Source organism: Pezoporus flaviventris, unplaced genomic scaffold (assembly GCF_033815535.1).
Source record: "Pezoporus flaviventris isolate CSIRO_AGI_PZ_B2104156 unplaced genomic scaffold, CSIRO_AGI_Pfla_v1 ptg000045l, whole genome shotgun sequence".
Classification (NCBI taxonomy): Eukaryota; Metazoa; Chordata; class Aves; order Psittaciformes; family Psittacidae; genus Pezoporus; species Pezoporus flaviventris.
Window position 1 is genome coordinate 26799421 of NW_026892593.1, and position 19800 is coordinate 26819220.

General features: G+C 35.9%; 1 protein-coding gene across 1 annotated transcript in view; it reads right to left on the minus strand.

The window, feature by feature from the left end:
* Positions 1 to 1641: 1641 nt before the first annotated feature.
* Positions 1642 to 19800, minus strand: part of GXYLT1 (glucoside xylosyltransferase 1) — a 35138-nt gene continuing 16979 nt past the window's right edge. Inside the window, exons 3-8 of the mRNA XM_061467773.1 lie at positions 15017 to 15191; positions 13891 to 14016; positions 12827 to 13078; positions 5550 to 5673; positions 5075 to 5247; positions 1642 to 3553 (exon numbers count right to left, since the gene is read on the minus strand). Of these exons, the coding sequence (XP_061323757.1) occupies positions 3392 to 3553; positions 5075 to 5247; positions 5550 to 5673; positions 12827 to 13078; positions 13891 to 14016; positions 15017 to 15191 (1012 nt within the window). The 3' untranslated portion in view covers positions 1642 to 3391. The remainder of the gene's footprint in view (positions 3554 to 5074; positions 5248 to 5549; positions 5674 to 12826; positions 13079 to 13890; positions 14017 to 15016; positions 15192 to 19800) is intronic.

A 19800-nucleotide genomic window follows, 5' to 3' on the forward strand; every position in this document is an offset into this window, starting at 1 on the left:
ACACTTCCAGCTTGGCCTCTTCCATGTTCCACTTCTAAACCTTCCAAGCAGACCCAGACCATTCCCTCCTCCCACCACTACACTGCAGTTATTTCCTCTTCACTGCTTTCTAGATGGGAAGTGTAATCTGGGAAGAGGAAAAGAAAGAAGACTGCATTCAAAGTCATCCTATTATGGAGAGGGCAGAATCAGAAGCATGGAAAGCCTGTGTGGTTGGAATATACCTAGTATGGACAGAAACATTGTACAAATCAACAAGAAAAAGTTCAGTTTTCCAAACATTTTGCCAGAAGTTTTCAATTTGACCAAATTTAGGTCAAACCCAGCAAAAGGCAACTCCAAACTGCTTTAAAGGCTGTTTAAAATCAGAATAAGGAAAAATATTTTTTTTCTTATAAACCTCTTTTCTAACCTTTCTAAATGTAAATCAAAATCTTACCAAAACAAATTCAACTGGCATTAAAAGGTGACCTTCAGTCTGAATTTTGACAAAACTACAAATAACTGGAAAGACATTTTCATAAGGCTTGGTAACAGGCAGAGGTGCAAGTACCATAGATAAGGGTGCTTCGGTCTCATTAAGGGATAGCTGGCCTTTCATACTGTGTACAGAGACAGAACTTCAAACAAGTAAGATAAGACATCTTCAAATAGACCTCTACCATGAGACTCTGATCCCTCTTACACAGAGACAGAATAATGGTACACAGACATCAAGCACGATGAAAACATTTATCTTAATTTAACCCGAAAGTACATTTCCTGATGTTCACTTTTTCTATGAAACTTTACAATTTTGTTAGTATTAAAGAAATTTATAATAAATAAATTGGTAAAAATAGGATTTCTAAAGTTTCACAATTTTTCAGGTCCTATTTTGTTGGTTGCTTAACGTATCTACAAAGAAAGCAGTTTCTAAAACTTGATGGCAATATAGATTTCCTGTCTGTATCTAAGTGCATGTAATTTTATAAATCAGATATTAAAATGATTGGGAGTATAACTGGTTTCTATCACACTGCTCAGCATCCCAGGCTTCTCACTGTCTCTAAATGCTTTGTCAGTCAGATTTGTTCTTTAAAGGTAGGTCATCTTTCTAAATTTAAGACATAGGAACTACAGGACTAAACATTTATTCAACACAAATACTCCAGAGTTACATAATGGAAGCTACTAAGCACTTGATGTCTTTTAAGTTTTCTAAAGTGTTCATGAATTTTACTTGGGAATGGATTGTTGAGGTGAGCAGTTTACGTTTATATTAATGAAAATTATACAAAAACTATGACATAAGACAGTATATTCTGCTACCTGTAATATGCTAAATAAACACTGCTTGAAATTAGCACATAGTAAGAATTTTTAATCCTACGATAAGCTTCAACATTAACTCTTTTTGGTCTAATCCCCCACAAAACCTGAAATATAAGAGGAAAGGTTGCTGCTGGTGGTCACATTCCATTTTTCCTAAAATGGCTTAGCAGGATTTAAGCAGTATCTTCACATGCATACAACATACTAAAATTAAAATCAGATCTGAACATTTATGCAAAGGCAAACAAAAAAACAGGCCAAAAGAAATATTTTTTAAATACAAAACACACAGGACAAGTAAAAAAGCAAGCTGAAGACAAATTCATATAAAAATCAGTATTTATGTAAAAAAATAATGCACTGCATATTGTAAAATCAGTCAATAACCATATTCACCTTCACACAGATTTCTAGATTTTCAGACTTCAAAAGGTGACATAGCAAGGAAAAGAGACCATAACTGCATGTGAGGCAGACTGCTTCCCAGGATCCATCCCAGAAATTTACACCCTGAGCCAGCAGGGAGATTAGGAGCAGAATCTAAACTCTGCTTACAATGGAGTGTATTTTGTACTGCTAAAGCATTCGTCCAGCTCACATGGATCTGGGAGTCAGAACGAGCCCACCTTTGACATGGAAAGAGCCACAGAAATTCAGCTTCTAAAATGGGATTGGGATGAAGGTGCAAGTCAGTGAGTGGATCCTCCAAGTTCAACACACAGGAACTTTTCTGGAATCCCAAAAACTCACATTATGAAGACTTCATCTCAGACCAGTTATCCAAGTTCAAATATACTTTACAAATCAAATACATTTCAAACTATGCAAGTTTAAATAGTATTTCACTGTAACACTAGAACTCAGCCTTTTTCTTCATGTTTTCCTCTAAAAAAAAAAGAAAGTCTGTACTACATAAACAAAACAATTTTTTTTTTCCACTAAGAGAACTTAAGAAACTAAAGAAAGCCTAATCCTTGCCTGCTGTAAATCACTATCAACCTACTGCCGGTAATGCATTCATGTAGTTGAGGGTTTTCCCCAAAACTATTTCAAAGCCATGTTATTAGAAAATATGGTAACAGGATATATCCTCTAAGAAACGCATCTAATATACAGTCTGAGGCAGCATCAGAACTCTTACTACAGCTCTTCACTTTTCGGTACTAAATACTCCATAATAATCATCAGGTAATAATTCTTAGTAAGGAAATACAAAAGCAACAGCTTTTCACTGGTGTTTTTTTTCCTACTTCCAAAATGCCTTATAAAGCTGCAAAACCATGTAATTTTTTAAAAGTATTATAAGACAAACATCTTCAACCTGATTTTTTTTGCTAAAATAAAACCAAAAAAACAACCACCAATCCTCAATTCTGCTCTATCTTTTGACCATGTTGAAACAAATGCTGTACATTAAAAAGTCTCTGCACCTACAGACAGAGAAAACTAGTATCACATACCGGTATTAATTTTTCAGAACATCGTATTTATAGTGTGCAGTTTACATCTAAGATATGCAAAACAAGATTGTCAAAACAGTACTTCAACGTGTAAGAGATGAACACATAAAGGCACATACAGATTGTCAATTATTGTATCACATTTCTTTGAAAAGAGTGTTTTCTGCACTTGTAAACAATTTTGTTTACATAAAGGCTCACACCTTTAAAGTGAGGTTAGTGCTGCCGCCTCAGTTATTGCTACATTCACAGTTTAACAGAATTTCAGGCAATGAGGTACGCTCCCAAATAGAACCATCTTCATTTCTTCTTTGTTCATTTGATCATTAGATAACTGAATTATACAGACTAAAACTACTGACTGTAGAAGCCAGTAACACCTAAATCACTGTATTAACGATAAACATTAGCAGTGATTAAACTTCAAAAGAGCAAAAAGTCAGCTTTGCAGAAAAAAAGTTCCTGTTCTTCATGACAAGAATATTTTCTTCATTTTTATATACGCTAGTAAACTTTTATCTGGGCACAGTGAGAGCCAATTCAAGCCATATTAGAATTTTTGCACCTTCTGAGAAGTACGTTAATTCAGTCTCTTGATTTAACAGCTTGAAGTAAAATCACCTTCCCTTTGATCTTCTGGCATACAAGTCTCTTACACTTTTTGTCAGCTGCTTTATGAACACTTTGTATACTCTTCCACAGTATGTATGCATGGTTTTCCGTAATTCCAGTTCTAGGGGCTGCAACAGGGAATGAACCAGATCATCTCCAAATGAATACTGCAAGGAAGTTAAGGAAGGAAGATTAAAGGTCAACAGAACACAGAAGAGTATCATTATTCAGAGGGTTTTAAAGAGTTTTATAAAAATGCCTCTGAATGTTACATTTAATAAACCTTTAGAAAGCAAGTACGTTTAAGAACTCATCTTCTTGAATGCAATATTTGAAAAACAACTCTAAATCAAGAAATATTCTCTAATGCTTTTGATAACCTTAACAACTGAGATCTTTAAATACAAGCAAATGAAGATACCCCGACAGAATAGGAGGAAATTTGAAATTATCTTATTAAATTAAAAATTAACAGATCTAAACATGATTTCTAGTAATTTCTTTGTTAAACAGTAACTTTCTTGAATAACAGATAACTTTTAAGGAATACACTTCTTATCAAATTATAATGAAATACCAGTACGAAAAATGGTACTACTGAAGTTTCATTAAACTGAATGATGGTCGAACGCATACTGTGTTTAACATGGGGATGAAATAAAGAAGTCATTAATTCAACAGTGCAATAATTTTTATAAACAAATGACAAGCTAAACCAGCATTTCACAGTAATGTAATTTTGTTCATCTTATTACCACTGAATCAGCAGCGTTTTACATATTTTCTCTGCCATATTCATAAACCAAATGGGATAATAAATAAAAAGAAATATTTTTTCTTCTGTTTTTGACAATGCTCAAAGGAAACAAAGAAATCATATTTTCATGGAAACATATTAACTTTCTGTGCAATGAATTCTCAGACCCTCAAAAGTACTTTTCTTCATTTTTATATCCATATGACAACATGTAATAAAGCACCATTAAAATATACTATTGATTTTTGAAGGTTATACACACACAATAGCCTGCTACATTAATATGTGCATCAGTGCTAAATTTTACAGCTCTTCTGTGAGTACACTGATGCAGTGATAAATAGTTTATTAGATGCCTTATTTGCAGAATGAAAAGAAGTCACTGCGCTTAATATTTAAAGGAACAGCAACATATTAACACACTGAATCTCTAGAAAAGGTCAAAACGGTACCAAGAAAAGATTATTTTCTACAATCCAAATCTAACTTCAATATTGCCATAAACACACACAAACTATGGGAAGAAGGTCAGGGTTTTTTTCCTGCATTTTAAAGTCTCCAGAAGAATGAAGCTTCTAGCAATCTCCAAATGCTCATACAAACAGCTTACCAGATGTATTTATTAAAGGAATGGGAATAAAGCCTTTTAAGTAGACATTGACAGCTACAGGCAATGTTTCAGAATCCTAACCTAGGCATAGTCTACACTATGCTTCAGAACATGACCACCACAAAAAGAATACACTGGAATTCTGTATAAGCAGTAAATGAAAACCCTGTGAAACACTTAACGTCACCTAAAAGAGGAAAAAAAAAAAAAACTTTGTTGCAATCAAGGTATCAACAAAACCTACAAAAATACATGCAGCACTGTAGAGAAAACAGACAAAAAAAGGAAACTTTTCACACGTACAGTGTTGAAAGCACTTACATTTTTTATCGCTTCATAGACAGCCCTAAAAGTTGGCTGTTTTTCATCATGGTAAACACCTCTGTTTCCATGAAGAATAAATATACCCTCTTCTTCGGCTTCCTTACAATTGCTTCCATAGATGCAGTGGTCAGGGCGATAATTCCATTGGCAAGGAAAGACATAAAGACTTTCTGTGCAGAAAAATGAGAACTCTGGATTAAATATCAGAATAATTTCAGGAAATACACTAATCTTCCCTTTTTTTTTTCCTTAGAGCTCCTTCCTAAATTTCTGTAGTTATTTCGAAACCGAACAGTTAATTACACTCTAGCAAGCTCCAGTGCTAAATAAACACTTGAAGAAAACATAAAGCAGCAATAAGTCCTTTTAATACTTTCACAAGAACTCTTTCACAAAGCACTTTCCATGATTTTTTAACATCATAGAAAAGATCAACTTTGTCATGTTTGACTTTGAATAAATGTGGATTTACCTGGATTGTGGAAAAACATAATGTTCAATAGGTCCTGATCACCCCAGGTTATGTTCAACTTGTATTTCTTCAGCAGTGGCATAAGAATTTCTCCCCACTGTAATCGGACTGGTGTCATATCATTCTATTAAACAAAAAGCAAAATGACACACATTCAGGACAATTACTCCTATTAAGATGGAAATGCCCTACAGAATCACAGTAATATGCTTTTCAAAATTACAAATCTCAAATGCATAGATGATTTCTTCCTTTTAAACAAATTTGCACATCTAAGGAAAACAGTTACAGGCATTTCCAATACGCTTTCCCTCTCAATTATTATAAGGAAAATTATATGCATCTCCTACTTCTTATTTAACTGACACATTAATTTTTTGTATCCAAGATTTCCCTCTAACATCTTAAACCAGGAGTGCTAAGAAATAGCAAGGGCTTTTTATACAGCAGCAGGCTCTAACACAAAAACTGTATGTAAGTAATGCACCTAAGTAGACAAGCACATTTCATGCAATTTATCACAGAGTGCTAATATACACAGGTTTTAAAGTTAACTTCGAAAAATCAAAACAGATCAATATAAAATTAATTATTCAATAGTTTCAAATACATACAGCTGAAAAATACTGGCTACAAAGCGGTGTGCAAAAACTAACAGAAATCCTTCAAAGGTTTTCAAGAGAATTTTCATTAAGTTGAACTGATTTTTTTAGTTACTGACCTTGAACTTCAGCAGCAAACGCATAACTTCTCATTAGCGAAAGGCAGTAAGACTCTAAATCAACCACTGTTACTTAATTCACAAATTCTTGATTCAGTAAAATCACTTCAAAGGGAAAGGAGAGAGTTCTTTGAGGTTCCGGCTGAGGAGGTGGTACATGGAAGAAGTGGGCCTACACTGAACTCTGCCTTACCAAAGGTGTTACCCTCTTCAGTGTAACAAGGTTACACATTCTAAAGCTTATTTCTCATCTTTACACATGTAAGCTCAATTAGAACAGAAAATGAACAAGGCTGCTCACACTGTACCTCCTACATCAGTTGGGAGAGTGAGGATGAAGTAACATGAAGTCCCAAAGACAGAATATTCCTGAACAATTACAGGAGCGTACCTTTGATGCTTTCCAACCAAGATGAAATAAATATATATATAAAAAAAAAAAATTAAAATTGGAACCCCAGTATGGTTTAGGATCTGTACACAGAAACACCATGCCAAGAAACAGAAAAGATCACCAGGCACAAAATACTCAGTTTAGAGCTATAGAATCTTAAGAGTTTTTTAGAATTCTCAGAGCTTTCCACTGACTAACTTGAAAGTGAAAAAATTGGCAGTCTGGTTTTGAGTCTTTCCTCAAATCATTTCGGCCATCAAATATAAAGGGCTTTCAGAATTGAAAACTCAAAAAAAAAAAGGAAACACTCTCAGATTTTAGACAGGAATTAGTACAAAAACGATCTATAACTTATTTTATGTAAGAAGCTAAACACAATATTACAGTCCCTTCTGTCCTAAAAAATTTATGACTGTGATTGCTTACAAGTATTAGATGAGAGCAGACATAAGGAATGCACAAAAGAATTCTCCTCTAGCAAGAATTATCGTTAGGCTCAGTGCAATGTGACTAAACAAAAGAAAAACACAGCTTAACACCAAGCTGAAACCTTACAAAAAGCAAATCAATCCCACTGAATCACAGTGGGTAAAGATTACTCTCTCACCTGCACCTTGCCATCCACAGAATTTTAGCCTGAGGCTTAGATTCAACTCTAAGAATTAAAAATAGAACTAAAAATTAGCTCACTGATACTAGGATAATCATAGGAGAATATACAGTGGTAAATAAACATTTTAGAGCAACCCATAAAAATATGACTTCAGATTTTTAAAGTGATTATTTCATATAATTTTCATTTAACTTGTACTGTTTTAATAGCAGTGAAATCCAGAGTATACATACCCCAAGGAGATGCAAAGCAGTTATAGCATTGCCAGATGTCTAGAAGCAATACTACTTGAAAAATAGCGCTATCAGATTTAAGAATTGGAAACTGTGATATTTCAATAAACTTTGAATAAACAGAAAAGTTACGTATTAACTTATTAACACTGATGTGTAATGAAACCAGTGAAGGAATCACATAGCAAGACAAACAGTTTGAATAGTTATACAACCTCCTTCTTCAAAATTCTATTGCAATTTGTAGCAAAGTCAAACAGCGTGTAAGGCAGACTACTCAAGTTCAACCAAAATTGATGACAGAATTGCTTTTCAAAAGTTACTTAAGTAAATATGAGAAAAATAACTCTATGACAGCTTAAGGATTTACAGAATATAAACCTCCTCTCCAACATTCAACAAGTTGCAAAGAATAAAGAAGTTTGAGAAAAAGAGACCTACAGTGGTAGTGGGCATTTCTGCGATGCCAGTAAGCTGGTACAGACAGGCTCTTATTGAACCCTCAAAACTCTGTTTTTTGAACGGAAGAAAATGTGCAACAGAAAAATATAGATAAGGACATTAAGATATTTTCCTACCTGAGTTTTTCTGAGCAGGATTAGATACTGTGCTGTAATTAGTTTGGCCATTTTGACTGTCCCAAGAAGACTTCTGCCTGGCCAAGTCTAAAGTCAGACTTAAAAATCTATTACATATAGATTGTAGCAACCTAGTATTACCTTTCTCTTGGTAATAGCCATTGGATTTATATGGATAAGAAGACTCTTCTTCTTGCATTAACAGTGTAGTGCTAATACTGACTAGATGTTTTTTGTGAGATAGTTTACTTCACTAACCCAGCAGAAAGATTTCTTTTTCCTATTACTTCCAAATTTAATTGAATCATAGAAGGGACCAACAAACACCAGAGGCTAGGACAAAGTAAATAAGAAAGCAGAAAAAGCAGATGGTAAGAGATAGGAGCCTTCCTTTTAGAAGGAGTTAGCTCTTGCACAGGCTCACCGTATTTCCTGGATCTATAGTCTTAAGCAATACTGAATGGTTTAAAAAAAAAAAACAAAAAAGAAGTGTATAATGGCTTAGGTCACAATAACTCTCTGAACTTTACGTTTTGGGTGCTTTTTTGTCTGAAGTATACCCATGAATCTCTCCTTTTCATACACTATCTGGAGTTATTTTGTGTGCAGCTTGTTTGATTTTCTAAGAGCTCTTTCCTTATTATGACTGCTCACATCTTAGGCACCACAACTAAGTTTCTTAATACATTTGCTAAAAGTCATTGTTCTCTTAAAACATCATATCTCTGATATTTGCTACATCTGTTCCAGTCTACATGTACACCTTATCACCTTTTCCATCTCCTAAATACTCCTGCATGCTTTACATTCCCATTTTAACTGCTGCTTAGCAAAGACAACAGACAGGCACTAACCGTCAGAAACTCATTACTGATTTTAGTCTTATGTCCAGTTTGCACTTTTTAATGACATTACATTAAAAAACGTGTGTGCATGTGTATGTATCTGTACCTACATATACACATGTGCTTATATTATATACAAAGTGCATATATTCATAATGTATATATACAGACAGTCTCAAAATACACAAGACAAATAAGATAGATAGAACCAGGAGTGACAACTTCCATTAGGCACCACAGATAGCAAAGTAGCTAGGATGCTCGTCTAAAATGAATAGACCTGACAGCCCGGAGAAGATTGAGGCTTGAATAAATAAGCGGATAAAAGAAGACTTAATCCTGAAACAATACATGGAACTACAGGTTTTCTGCAACTCACGTGAGCACTATAAATACTGGTTAAATCTCCAGTTCTTTTTATTTATTCATCTTCTGGTTCCTCCTGACTTTTACAAATCAATGTGACAACAAAAGAAAGATGCTTAAAGGCATTAAACAGCTCCAGCCTGTCGTTTCTTCAGCCCAAAATTACAATAGACAAAGAACCTACAGCTTTAAATACATCACATTGAAGGAATATCCTGATTCAAAGCTTCCACTATTTAGACAAGTGCTCTAGCTACCCAACAATCACACAAAAAGGTCTATAGGCAGCTCTTTAAAGATACAAAATTTCCTAGAACTTACATACTCTGAGGAAATTGTTGAGTCTCTTGAATGAATATATACAAATTTGACCTTCCTGTAAGTAAATGAAGCATTTTCTAGTTCTACTGTATTTGACTGGAATAGTTAATGGGACACAACATGGGAAGCTTGTGCATCTTAGGGCCTTGTGATGCTATACAAGCTTGTGGGACCACACTCTAGGTACTAGGGGAGCAAAAAATTAAATGGTTCCCCTGCTGAGTGCTCTCCAAGCCAACTTCTCAATAATCAATATTATATAACAGAAACTAATTTCCTGCTTAGTTATTACCTGGGCTACACTATCTAGATATGAGAGAACGATAAATCAGGCACTATCATTCCTAAGTTTTACATAACCTAGTAGCTCCCTAATTAGACACAAACTGTTCTGACTGGGCTAAGCATGCTACTACAAGCCTGATATTACAGGACACTTCCCCAGTGTGTCCAACAGGTGGAAGGACTAAGTCAACAGCATGAACACAGTTCATGAGGTAGTCTCCCACATAAAATAATTCTGAGCCTTCTAGTACCAAAAAGTGTCCACTGATAATATGTTGGTCACTGTCAATAAGGCCTAACAAGAGTCTAAGCAAGCCAGTCACACTGGAGTTAAGTATCTCCGCAAATTCAGAGCCTGAACAAACAACAAACATAATACTTGCCAGAAACATACAAAACAGAGGCAAAACACCTGGATGCTTAGCTCGATGCTCAGCATTTGTATGCAAGGGCCTGAAAGATACAGGGGTAAGGTTTTAAATCTAGAAGGGTATCCATTTCAAAACAGCTCAGCTGAACCAGGAAATCCATATATGTCAAAACACCATGCATCTGAACATTACATCTGTGTTTCATGCTCAACATAATCAGACTAAGACTCCAGGGAAGATGTACAGGATCATGAAAGCAGGGGTAAAAAAGGTATAGGATTAGAAGGAGGAAGATAAAATTAATGCATGAAACAAGTTCTTAGCAACCATGTTAAAAGCTGTACACAATCAAAAATTTAAAATGTAGCATAAAACCACTCAAGTATACAGAACAAACCATCTTCTTATTTAGGTCTGAAGTGACAGCAAAGCCCTGGGAAGGATTCCAAAGAATGAGGACTAACAATTAAGGGCAGAAAATGCTGTATTTCTAACACTTAAAACAACCGAAGTGAAGCAGAGGAATGGCTTAATTGCCATATACATATATATATATATATATATAAAATCTTTTGTTAACTAAAGCCATCAGAAAGGGCTTTGAATCATGTGCCTTGCTATTGGGAAGCTTTACTCTGTTTCTGCTTGCACAGCGCTGGGTTGCTCACTCCAATCTCAGTTCCTTCCCCTTAATTGTGTGAATGCTAAGCCTGCAACTCATCAAGCAGGCTTGCTTAGCACACTATATTCTGAACAATTTGAGAAAGAGCATCAAGATTAATGTTTTCAGGACAATTCAAGACTTCTTTTTGTTCTGATTCCTCCCTACAGGAAGTCCAGTGGCCCATTTAGTCAGAAACTGTACATCATGTTATGCTGAAGTTTGTCAGTAGAATCCTGAGAAAAGCATAGGGATTTGTGCCTTGCCTTACAGTTGAGGAAAATGCTCCAGCCCTCTAATATCAAGTAAAAAAAAAAATCCATTTTGAATTTCTAAATATTCATTAATTATTTCACCTACTTAAATCTATATATATCAGCCTAAATTCTAAGAAACCACCATTTACAGGTGTTAAGGAGAAGTGACTTTATATTTTCCTCTAGAAAACTGCAGTTAATTTGGAAGACAATTTTAGTCTCCTACATTATCTATCTACTGTAAAAAATTTTAACTCCAATTTTGGTAAAATTGCATAAAGTTTCCAATAAGTTGATAATTTCAGTTACACTGAGAAGCCCAAGCAGAATTCTGACACAGTTTTTATAAAACACCTACCTTATCTCAGAGTTTACTACACTAAAAAAATTATCACACAGAAATGCATTGTCAGAGGTTAAGACAACACAGTTTTCAGTCCCACATTTTTCTCATCATGCTTTTCAATATTTTTATTTCTCCGAATACTATAAGCGGGAAACAAATAACAAAGTAGACAAGATTCCACTGATATACACAGAGAAACTTTCTTCTTGGGAAACTACAGCTACATAGTGTAACTACCAGAACTTCCTACTTTAACTACAACTGAGATAATCCATTCTCCATTTACCTTAAATTCTCTATATTTCCATAACAAAAATATATAGCAACAACATTAAGATAAAAGCTAAATGTTTCTTGAGCTGGAAATCAGGGAGAAGCAATGTCTACCGCAAGTCTATCAACCCTGGCAGCGTTCAAGGCCAGGCTGCACAGGGCCTTGGGCAACATGGTCTAGTGGAAGGCGTCCTCGCCTGTGGCAGGGGGGTTGAAACTAGATGATCTTAAAGGGTCCTTTCCAACCCTAACCATTCTATGATTCTAAGTTTATATTGCCCCTCTTAAGGGTGTACCTTCCTATAGCTTTAGACTGCATCATTACTTTTCCCTAATCAAACTTCTTCAACAGAAAAGTACTTTTTTTCCCCCAGCATAATCACACAGCACTGCTTTGTTACTTGTGTTTCAAGTACCGAAGAAAAAGCTTCTGATCTGTAAAAGAATGACCATCTCTGCTGCTGCGTGAACTGCTTTAGTATGTTTATGATGAACTTACCTACAAAAATTGTGACTTCAAATAAAATCAGAAGATTCTTAAGGTGATAATCTCCTAGGTTACAATGTAAAAGATGAAAATTTGGAAACCGCAGTTAAAATGGCTTATTAAATGTTCTAGCACCACCTCCTGGTCACACTTTTACACTCAATTTCAAAGCTCGTTTACAGTGTATGTTAACTGTTTTCTGGGATCTCTACACTGAAGAAAAAATACCAGAGTAACTACTGACAAATGTTATTTACAGCAGACTGTCTAAAAGTCATAGGATCTCTCAGAACTAAGAAAAATTAAAATAATCAAACACACTTGAAAAACAGGAATTCCAAGGCTTACAGTGAATGACATTTAAAAAACACAAGTTAGATACCAGTTTAAACACAGTGTATTTTTAAAACATTATTTCAGTTACAAGAAAAATAGTTTGGAAAATGCTGTCTCACATGAATTTGAAACAGAATCAGAATTAAAAGATGCAAAACCATGGAAAATGCAATAAAGGCAATACGCATACCTTGAAATACTTCCTTCTGATCCGCGTCATATTCATTAACATGACTCCAGAATTTATTCCAGTTACTCCATAGTAGGGATGTCTAGCAAAGCGATTATACCACCCAATACGAGGCTCTTCATGTTCCGGTGCCATTGCAGCAATTTGTGTGGAGTTGAACTTTCCCAGAAAAGACCAAATATCATCAACAGGTCTCAAAAACAGGATGTCAGTATCAACATACAGTAGTGAATCCACATGCTTGAGGATTAACTGTGAGGGAAAGAAATTGAAAACCAAACTTAAGTTTTATTGAGTTTATCTTCATAAAGCAGAAGTTGCTGCCATTACACAATGAAGCTTGATACATTTGTCATATGCAAATAAACTCACTTTAGACTGACGGTTTGCAGTTAGTAAGTCTGTCATCATTCCCTCTTTTATCATTTTGGAATATTTTTGTAGACTGAAACCAAGGTTTCATATAGAATAGTAAAGCAAAAGCACTCAGTCTGTATTTTGTATCCTGGGGCTCCACAGAGTAAGCGACAGGCCTGGTGAAAAATTACCATAGCAGGATCTCCTACCTTCCTCCTGTTCACCCGCTTTCTAATAAACAAAGGAGAGGCTTAAGGAAGCCCCAGATGAGACAATATGTGGGAGACAGTTGACATTGTTATAGTTCAGCCAGCCTTAGGTTTCTGAAGTATCCTAGATGAGCAAAGAAAAGGCTGCACAAAACACCATCAACAATAGCCCATTTCTTGTTTCATTCTAACACTTTTCAGACCCAGGCATGCAGGCGATTAGGTGGGATAAATCCTTACCTCTGAGAGGATGACATGACCTGCACTTCTCACTGAGGATACTGTGCCATAATGTAGTAAATGAGAAAAGGACTTTCATTCTATAATGTATTAGTGCCACGGAAGAAGGGTTAAATTCAGAGGGTTTTTTCAGGATGTTATAGAAGTAACTTTTATGAGGAGTAGTAGTCCTTGATTTAAAAGTAAGCAGAAACCAGATTAACAAGACAGATGCCTCATAAAGAGACTTCTGTATTGTCCTATTACAGAATAACTTACTGGCAAGAACAGCCTCTGTGAAGCACACGGCTTAAATAATTTCTTCCATTCTGTTGCACTCTCAGTTGGAAATGTTATTGGATATAATGTGTAATTAACTTTTCCTTCATAGGGGAAGTCATCAAGCTACGTGAAAAGAAAACAATATAAAAATTACTTCAGTTCAATTACATTACAAAAAAGAAATCAATCCCCCTTTCAAACTGATAATTGAACACAACTGCAAGACCACTCTTCAATAACAGAAATGCTTCCTGAACTACAAGAATCTGTCAACTATTCAAAATACCTGAACAGGAAGTGGCACCTGCAGGCCACTATGAAGAAACCATAGATCATATACAGAAGTAAGAGCAAGTAAAATAAATTAGTGTTTACAAAAAGTAGATACATCAAAATAAAGCTTTTTGCCCTCTTACCTAGTTTTTATTGGAGAAATATCAATGAAGTCTCTCAATTTAAAATAACCTTACCCAACTTTCACCAGTTACTGTTCGCATGACATTACTGTGTATATATTAGTATGTATTATATGTTAATGTAACAGTATGACATTTTAAGCACAAAAATAGTAAACTCCTCCACAGCAATACATTAGTCAGCTTGTAATACTGCTTCTCCAGTCATAACGTTATACCCATTAAATGGAATTTACTAAAATTAGACATAACTGTATCTACCACTTTCAAAGACCGATGTTTCACTTTGCTTAGGCAATGTAAGGCTGACTCATACAGTAAGCACAGGGACAAAAAAAAAGGCAGATCACCATTTTCTCTTGTAAAGCCAACTTTAAAGAAGCTCACACAAGATAATTGGTTTGTGTTTAGAACACTGGGTTTGTATTCAATGGATACAAGTATTTAACAGATTCAAGGTAACAAATGAGGAACTTTTTATCTGTCTCTACAAGAAGTTTTGATATCACCAACTGGCATTTTTATGCAGGAAATGAAGATTCAAAAATCCCCATCCGACATTACGAAAGACTTGCATATTACCTCATTTATAGACCTGTGCATTTCTGTGACTATATCCAATAACTACTGCCCAAGAAGCAGAGAAATTGTTATATATTACTCAAATTGTACTACAAATTGATTAAATAAATTATTTGGGTACTTACTATGTCTTTGAATCTCTCATGCAGCTGGTCCTCAGCAAAAATATGAAACTGGAGAGGCTTGATGCTGAAAATAATGGCTGATCTCAACATAGTAACAGTCTCTTCCAGCCTTTCACCACAGGCAACCACTGCTAGATGCATTTTCTCAGAAGGATGTGTCTTCATATAATCATATCTGATACAAAGATATTTTTTTCATTTGGCATGATTTCTAGCACAGACTTAAGGAAAAGCTCTACCGTTTACTGCAGCATGTAATTTAACAAAATACCCTTTATCATATTTAAACCAGCAAAGGACAATTCAAACAGGACATACAAACCACAGCATTACACCTCATATATGGGCTTACGTTTAAACTGAACTATTCTCATATTCACTTCCATCATGCCAGCCTATGAGGGAAAAACAAGGTATGGAAGAGCTGTACAGAAACTAAACAAACATTTATTTTCTTAGTAATTTTGCCATCCAACATTAGCAAGGAATTCCATCTAAACAGTTAAACAGTTAAAAGAAAGATCACATGAAGTTACATCAAAATGTGAAAGACATTCAGTCTATGAATGAGCTCATGTTCTCCTCTTTCCCTGGACTCAATACAGAGATAAGTAAACACAACAGATATAGCAGAATTAAACTCAACAACAAAAGTGAAAAAAGCCTTTTAAGGAGTTCTGTTAAGAACATTTTTGAATGATATAGGTGCTTTGTCTGTTTTCTGCCCTTTTGTCAAACCCATGCTTCAGCGCTTCTCCTAAGCACTGGCAAAACGTAAAAAGCTTTCTCCTCTCCTTCCATCCTGCAGGAGTACAACCTGGATTAGAAAGCTGGGAAACTAACAGCTCAAATGGCCTCGTGGGATGTCCTGGTGCTCCCAGTGGTTCTTGGAAATACCCTTAGGTACCCTGACCACACACATTGCCCGTGTCCCTGGGGCTAAACCACTGCAAGGTGTGGGGATTGGGAACTTCTCTATTCCTGAAGACAGCTGCTGTCCAACAGTTACAGGAAGAAGTGCCTGGTATGTAGCATACAGGATACATTCAAAAGTTATTATTTTAATACAACAGGCAAAAATTGTTATTGGGTAAATACCATCAGCCTGGTGGCAAACGCAGTGGACATACTAAACCTAAACCCATGTACTCCTGGATTTCATATATTTAATTGGCCAGAAAAACATTCAAAGGTTTTAAACATATGTCAGCTCAAAGCTAATCTTCAAAACAATGTCCTGTGCTCGAGCTAATTGCATGGACTATGGGAGGACGGGGTCTAAGAGAACTCAAGAGTATCTAAAGGTTTAAATTACAAGATTAAATCCAAGGTATTCAGACAAAAAAAAAGAAAAAATAAAATGAAGTTAGAAAATACTTCACCAACCTACTAACAGTAGAGACATTCTTGGCAAACATAGCAACTATTCTTAGAAGCTCGCCAAAGAGAGAGACACTTCAAATAGAAATTAACAGATGTGATTCTTAGCAAGTAATCTCCGCCCAATTTTTATGTAACTAAAACATTTAGATGTGTACAAGTCTTCCTTTAAGTTGATAAAAAGAGGTTATGCAAATATGCCTTTTTTTCTTTAAGGCATGGAATAGCAACACACATTTAGTTCCATGAGGCAAAATATAAGCAAAGTTATCACTGTAAAACTGCTTAAGTTTAATGCCATAAACAATAGCTGAATTTAAAAAATATTGAGTTTTGGAAGAGTTTAATGCCCTGGAACTAAAAAACTCCAGCATCCCAGGGATTTAAGATTAATAAAGCTTTAATCAGAATGTGCAGTCAGTCTTGAGTCAAGGTTTGGGGCTTTATTAAAAATCACATGGGTAAAAGACCTCACAGGTAAGGTTCAGATCCAAAACAGGACACCTAAATGAAGATGCTGACATACAAGACTGTATCCAAAGTCTCAATAAAGCCAATTCTGTACCATCATTTAATAAGCTCTAGAATGTCTCACCTGACCTCTGGGTGCCAGTCCAAAAGGACTGGGTGTCTCAAAGTTCATGTATCTACTAGTCCTAAGGAGATGTGTAGGACAGACAGTGCTTCTCAATTAACACCAGCCATTTATTTCTCAGAAACTTAATAGCTAGTCACCTGGATCACTCTCTCTACGCTCTTTCAATTTCAGTGAATGCTTAAGACCTGCTTGACATAGACACCTATACACAGACTTCTGTATTCGGATGATTTAATCCACAGACTGAAACCTTCCCTAAGTCTTGCAGAAAAAAAAAAAAAAAAAAAAATGGAAAGGAAGAATTAGTTCAGGTTAACAGAAAAAAAAAAAAGTAAAATAGAATCTTGAAATGTAACTAGGCATGCCCATTCAGACCTTTATTCATAAAGCTAATTTAAGCATCGCACCATGTAGTAAGTAGCTAAGGTAAAAAACACAAAGCAAGCTGACTGTGATGAGGGTAGCCGAAACCCAGTAAGCAGTACACTGCTGCAGTCTGAACAAGCTGCAAACAGCAGATTAGCCTCATCACTAATCCACTGAAAAAGGAATTACAATAACTAAGCCCTGCAGTCACGAGAGCTTACAGGGATAGTGCAAGGTCATGTGATAAATAAGGACACAACCTACACAAACTGCACAGCTGAAAGCCAAGTTCCTGAACCACATGTAACACATGGCTTTCCATGAATAAAGTATGATGAAAAGTATGCCAAAGCAGCTCTACAACACACTGAGATTGAAAGACTATTATTTATTTCTACAGAGTGACATCTGTGAGTGAAAGAACACTTCAAGCTACACAACAAAAAATAGACTGATCATATTATAATGCTTTTACAGCCATTTTGTTCACACAATCTGTTCTATGAGTTTCTGACTTCATTACTTCAATTTTTTAAATCTGTGCTTAAAAATATGTTTTTTGAAAAGGCAAAAAAAGTATTTACAAAAAGCTAGTAACAATGGAACTTCAGCTTGCACAACATGGGGAACAGCTGGACTCAAATCCGTAAGTACACAACACAAAGCTTTATCCCTGAAGCAGATGGAGCCATTGGAAAGAACAGGCTATCATTCCCTCTAGGGACTATTCACTAAGAAGGGCATAAGAGGTCCCAGAGACATATTATGGCAGGAGAAGTTATGAAGTTCCAGAATGGGCTCAAACTTAAACCGGGGAAGTTCAGGTTAGATAGAAAGAAGAAGTTCTTTACCGTGAGGGTGGTGAGGCACTGGAATGGGTTGCCCAAGGAAGCTGTGAATGCCCCATCCCTGGTGCTGTTCAAGGCCAAGTTGGACAGAGCCTTAGGCAACATGGTCTAGTGTGAGGCATCCCTGCCCACGGCAGGGGGGTTGGAACTAGATGTTCTTAAGGTCCTTTCCAACCCAAACCATTCTATGATTCTATGAATTGTAGTTCTTACACAAGACTCCATGAAGAGACAACCATTAGTGATTATAAACTGCATTTGACTTCCCTGCATACATACCACTGGCAATCACAGCCTCCTTCTTAATAATTAGGTTTCAGAGCTGCTCCTCACCCTATATATACATCTCTCTCCACTCTCAGAGGGAAATCATTGGCCCATCTTCATCCAGGGACACTAACTACTCACCTCTTCTGATAATCCTCAGCATCTTTCATCACTTTTTCCTCTTCCTGCTACTAGAAGCAGCATAAAGTCTAAGTTGTCCAGCAGAGTTTACCATCTTGAGCTCTGCAGTCTCACCTTCAATATTAAATATGCCACATCCACTTGTCTCACTCCCTTCCTCCATATTATGCTTACATGACTTTGGTCCTTCCCCTAATTGCTTTCAGATTTATCCTCTCTTAGCTATATCCTTCTCTCCTTTCTCCTTCCTGAATTTTCCAGCCTCTCTCTTTTTCTGATCTTCCCTCCACCAGTCTCTGTTGTAGTTAGTCATGCAACTACCTCAACAGAAGTCTCAACAGAAGACAATGAAAGGAAAACCTTGTTCATTTACACAGCCCTGGATCTGGTATAACTAAGATTTTTTACACAAGATTTTCCATCAATACATTTCTTTCTTTATCTTTATTTTAGCAGTTCAGTAGCTGAGTTGACCACAAGCAAAATAAAAACTATTTTACCAGAACTCTGGTTTATCTGACCCTGAGCAAGTTTGGTGTCATGAATATCACAGCTCCGGTATGAGAACAATACCATTACTGAACCTCAAAAATCAAGGTTCTGAAAGCATCAAGACACTTCCCTAAAAATCTTCAGAGGCAACACGGGAAACACAAAAATACAAACGAAGATTTCTTTATACATATTTCTAAATACTAGTAGCCTGATGTTTTGGTGTGGCAGTACTTAGTGAAGAAGCTGGGAAAAGCAACAACAGAGTGAAACAGAAACTGTGTTTTAGTAAGGCTTTTGAACAGACTAACAAGGAAAACTTGACAGCCCTGGTTTCTAAAGAGAAAAAAAAAAAAAAAATCTCCAGTAAAGTGGGAATCCTCGCTGCTGCAGGGGGAAAACAAACCAACCAACCACAAAAAAACCTACACCAAATTCCACTAATTAAAATGGAAAAGCAAAGAATGCACCTGTAATCCAATAGAAGTTACTGAGCAGGAAGCCATGACAGCATTTGAGCATTTAGGGACAAATAAGGGAATTCGATTTGCCTGAGGATACTGATTACACCAGTGGCAGGGACAGCAGAAATAAACAAAATAAAACACTTGAGAGAGCACACGACACATACTCCCATGAGTTTAGAAAACACATTTCAGATACTCACTTTGACACTGTGGGAGCAAAAACAC